General features: G+C 45.1%; 1 protein-coding gene across 1 annotated transcript in view; it reads left to right on the top strand.

Moving 5' to 3' along the window:
* Positions 1 to 348: 348 nt before the first annotated feature.
* LOC103778507 (protein transport protein Sec23A-like) overlaps positions 349 to 4,553 on the top strand; it is a gene marked incomplete at its 3' end in the record, with an annotated part of 5,976 nt that continues 1,771 nt past the window's right edge. The window contains 6 exon segments of the mRNA XM_008946094.1: positions 349 to 581; positions 2,059 to 2,116; positions 2,758 to 2,844; positions 3,028 to 3,264; positions 3,638 to 3,717; positions 4,485 to 4,553. The exon segment at positions 4,485 to 4,553 is cut by the window's right edge and continues 16 nt beyond it. Of these exon segments, the coding sequence (XP_008944342.1) occupies positions 361 to 581; positions 2,059 to 2,116; positions 2,758 to 2,844; positions 3,028 to 3,264; positions 3,638 to 3,717; positions 4,485 to 4,553 (752 nt within the window).

Raw genomic sequence — 4,553 nt, 5'->3', positions numbered from 1 at the left:
CTTGAGGCCAGCATGAGGCTGAGTGGGTACTGTTAAATGTAGATGGCAAGAAAAAAGTTAAAGCCCTGCATTCTGGCTTTGAGTGTCAGGTTTCCTTGTTTCTTTGTTGGATTTGGTGGTGTTTGAAGTGTCTGGAATTTTGATGGGAGTGCTGGACAGAAGAGATGAATGCAGTTCATTTGATAGTGATACACTGTCATCATGGTAACGATGCACATTGTAGTGTATTGACTTTGTCCTGCAATGTCTTGTGCCTGCATACAGCTGATCTGCTGACCTCCTTCGCAGGTCTGTTGCCCAAACAGGCAACTGCTGCTTGAACATGTGTTGCTTATGTCCCCTCAGAGCTTCTGCAGTCCCATGGCGACGTACCTGGAGTTCATCCAGCAAAACGAGGAGCGTGATGGAGTGCGCTTCAGCTGGAACGTCTGGCCCTCCAGCAGGCTGGAGGCCACGAGGATGGTCGTCCCTTTGGCCTGTCTTCTGACCCCTCTGAAGGAGCGTCTTGACCTGCCACCTGTGCAGTATGAACCAGTGCTTTGTAGCAGGCCAACTTGCAAAGTGGTGCTCAACCCACTCTGGTATGAATTTCTTGGCTGGTATTGTTAAGAGATTCTGGAGAGTACCAGTTCTTGTCTGAACTTTGCTACTTCCATATTCTCTGCTCTGAGAATTCCAAGCAGTGGAGCCCTCCACACAGGAAGATCATGGACTTGTGGGAGTGAGTCCAGAGGAAGGCCACAAAAATGATCATAGGGCTGGAACCCCTCTCCTATGAGGACAGGCTGAGAGAGCTGGGGTTGTTCAGCCTGGAGAAGATAAGGCTCTGGAGAGACCTTCTGGTGGCCTTCCAGTACCTGAAGGGTCCTACAGGAAAGCTGGGAAGGGCTGTTTACAGGGGCATGTAGCAGTAGGACAAGGGGCAATGGATTTAAACTGGAGCAGGGTAGATTTAGACTAGACATTAAGAAGAAGTTCTTTACTGTGAGGGTGGTGAAACACTGGAACAGGCTGCCCAGAGAGGTGGTGGAGGCCCCATCCCTGGAGACATTCAAGGTCAGGCTTGATGGTGCTCTGAGCAACCAGGTCTAGTTGGGGATGTCCCTGCTTACTGCATGGAGGTTGGACTAGATGACCTTTAAAAGTCCCTTCCAACCCAAAGCATTCTATGATGCACCTTCTCTGCCCAGTGCCTGGCAGCCTCTTTCACTTAGGTGCAGTGAGTTTGTTAAAATCCAAACATGCCTAATGAAATAGGTGGAATGCCAGCTGCCAGAACCAGAGGAGAGAGGGAGGATATTAAGGTGGACATGATAGGGAAATTATAATTTTTTACCATCAAATTTTACCATCCCAGAGAATTTTGTGGTGAATGATGACACTTAGAGATGCCAATTATACCGATACTGTCCTTTGGTCTGTGATGTTCACTTGGTTTCCTGCTTCCTACACATCCTGCTGCTTGTAGGTTTCTATATGAGCATCAAGGGGTTTTTTTGAGTTTTGCTTAGAATTCAAGAGGAATGATCTCAGTCCCAAAATTGTGTGATGGTCATACATACTCAGAGCATAGCATCAGGCTGAGAAGAAGCAAGGAAGGCCACCAAGAGGACGTAAAAGATCAAGCTCATGAAATAAGCATATGGCCAGGCTTTACTACACTGGCAATTACAGGACGTTGTAATGGGCTGAGAAGAGTCAACTCTTAGGGGCAGGAACAGCCTGTTTGTCCAGTGTTGGCACAGGATCTGGGTGAGTAGCTCCTGCTGCTCTGTGACTGGAGTGCTTGTGTGCTACAGGTGTACAAACAATAGGACGAGGGAGATAAGCTGTCAGTGGCTAGTCACACTAACAAGCCTGAAGTGGCAGGGCTGGATGAACTAATGGACTTTCTGGCAGTAGAACAAGAGCCTGAATCCCTGAAACTCATGTTAAAGTTGGATGGAGTGTCTGATACTCTGCATCTTCCTCAGTGCTGTAAACTAGCACAGATAATGGTGAAGCTGGGCTGTAAAATTCTTCTTGTGGTTACACTAACGCTTTGTCTTTCCCTTGCAGCCAGGTTGACTATGGAGCCAAGCTCTGGGCTTGTAACTTCTGTTTTCAGAGAAATCAGGTAAGTTGGAGGAAGTATCAGCCCTTCCATGTTTTCATTGAACATTTTATTGTTGGTGTCCTCTGGTAAAAGTCGTTAAGCATAAATTCCACTTTTCTAGATTCTATCCCTTTGCCTTTTTCTTTTGCTGAACCCAGGCCAGAGTGCTTGTTAATGGGTCTGTTTTACCTGACATCTTGTCTGTTTTCAGTTCAGTTTCGCCAGTGATTTTACCAGCATTTGGAGCATGGGAAGGATATAAAAATACTATTTTGTCCTGTATGTTTCCAGTGTGGTTTTTGCACTTGATGTTCGCTGTTCTTGCTGAGTATGAAGTTCTTTAGATTTGAGTAGACTTTTGCCACTAGAAACTGTCCTGTGGCTAAATGAATTTCAGCTGATGCATAGTTAGTGCTTTAGTCCTAGTTTTTATTTACACTGGATTGAACAGCTGTCCACTTTGCTGGCCACTTCTTATCTGTGCTTGGGAAAACAGCAGGATGTGCCTCTTATCATTAGATGCAGTGGCAGGTGGGTGCAGTGGTAGTAAATAACGAGTTAAATAACCACATCCTGAGCAGGGCAGCCTCTGTACTGTGGAGGAGGGCCTTGCATTTCTGTACTGCAACTTCCTTATCCTAATTTTTGTTCTCTTTTTTCAGTTCCCTCCAGCATATGCAGGCATATCTGAAGTCAATCAGCCAGCAGAGCTTATGCCTCAGTTTTCAACAATTGAATATATAGTGCAGGTAAATGAATCGTGGGCAAGCCTGAAGCCTCCCGAGCTGTCTTGTTTGTGACAGATTGTGTATGTATTAGATTTACTTGAGATAACATAAACAAATAACATTTCTGCCAGGTGGTTAAGGCGGGGTTTATTTTATTTCCTGGCATGTGCAGCTGCCTGGTAAATCCATCTCTCCCCACAACAGCGAGGTCCGCAGATGCCGTTAATCTTCCTGTATGTTGTTGACACGTGCTTGGAAGAGGAGGATTTGCAGGCACTGAAGGAGTCCCTCCAGATGTCCCTAAGCCTGCTGCCTGCTGATGCTCTGGTGGGGCTTATCACCTTCGGCAGAATGGTCCAGGTTCATGAGCTGAGCTGTGAAGGGATTTCCAAGAGCTACGTATTTAGGGGCACAAAGGACCTGATGGCTAAGCAAATACAGGTATGTTCTGCCATCTCTGAGGCCACTGGCTTTTCCTTAGTTCTTTTCACACCACTGCTGATCGTTCAGGTGCTGGGCTCTCGGTGAGGAATGAGGGTTCAATGCTTTTAACTGTTTGGCTCTCCTTCCCAGTATCTGTCCTGTCCTTTTGCCTTTGTAAATTTCTTGAAAACTTGTCCAAGATAGAGTTTGTGTCTCTCACATAATGGACACATTGATCCATTCCTAATGGGAGTTCAGAGATGAATAATTTCAGATTTCAGTGTGTTTAATGCTACAGTATTGCAGGCCTCAGTGTCTCTTGCTTGACAGCAAATAATATGTTTAGTGTTTGAATAGTACATCTCCTCTGCCTTCTCTTTATGGTTTCTAGGATATGCTTGGGCTTTCAGGGTCAGCTGTCCCCGTTCAACAGGGAAGACTTCAAACTCCAGAGCACCATGTTTCAAACAGGTAAGTTCCACCAGCACAGCAGAAGAGCAGGCAGGTGTTTTATGCCCCTTCAGGGTCATGCTTCTAAATCTGGGTTTCTCAGGAGGAGTTTTTGTAAGAAGATTTAAATGGCATTGTTTTGTCACAGTTACTGCCCTACCTCAGGTGATATGGATGGGTGGGATTTACTAGAGCTCTAGGCAGTGTATTGGGTGTCTATAGCATCTTGGTTTTGCAGTTGCAAGAACATGATTGCCATTCAGACTAGATTTGTGCTTGAAAAACATAGAGTAGCTGTCTTTGGAAAGCAGATTGCTCAGGAGTCATTTGGAACAAGGGCCTGTCTTTTTGACTGACCAGCCAATGGGGTCCTGGTCTTTGCATAGCAGTCCTACATACAACCTCCTACCCCCATACCCAGTAAGCCCAAAAAATGATTGGTGGGCAAGCAGTGACCCCTGAACAAGAAAGCTGTATTTACTTCTCTTTTTCAGTGGCAGATCTTGTGCATTTAGTACACTAAATGATCATTGAAGCTTTCTCTTATGCTTTATGTGACTTTGCCTTTTGTTTCAGTTCCTGATGTCTTGCTTTGATAATTTTTTTTTGTTTTGTTTTGCACAGGACTTTTATGTTGGAAAGTTTGGATTTAAGAAGGGAACATGCCATGTGACATTTTGCTTCTGATAACTATCTTGGTGCCATTTATTCATGCCAGGAACAAAGAGGCGCTTTCTTTCATCCCTGAACTTATAAGTGGGAAAACATTTTATTTTGAATTTTTGCAGGTTTCTGCAGCCAGTACATAAGATTGACATGAATTTAACAGATCTGCTTGGAGAACTGCAGAGGGACCC

The sequence above is a fragment of the Merops nubicus genome, unplaced genomic scaffold, assembly GCF_000691845.1.
Source record: "Merops nubicus isolate BGI_N331 unplaced genomic scaffold, ASM69184v1 scaffold23658, whole genome shotgun sequence".
In the NCBI taxonomy this organism is placed as follows: domain Eukaryota; kingdom Metazoa; phylum Chordata; class Aves; order Coraciiformes; family Meropidae; genus Merops; species Merops nubicus.
This window is presented reverse-complemented; position numbering and strand designations above follow the sequence as displayed.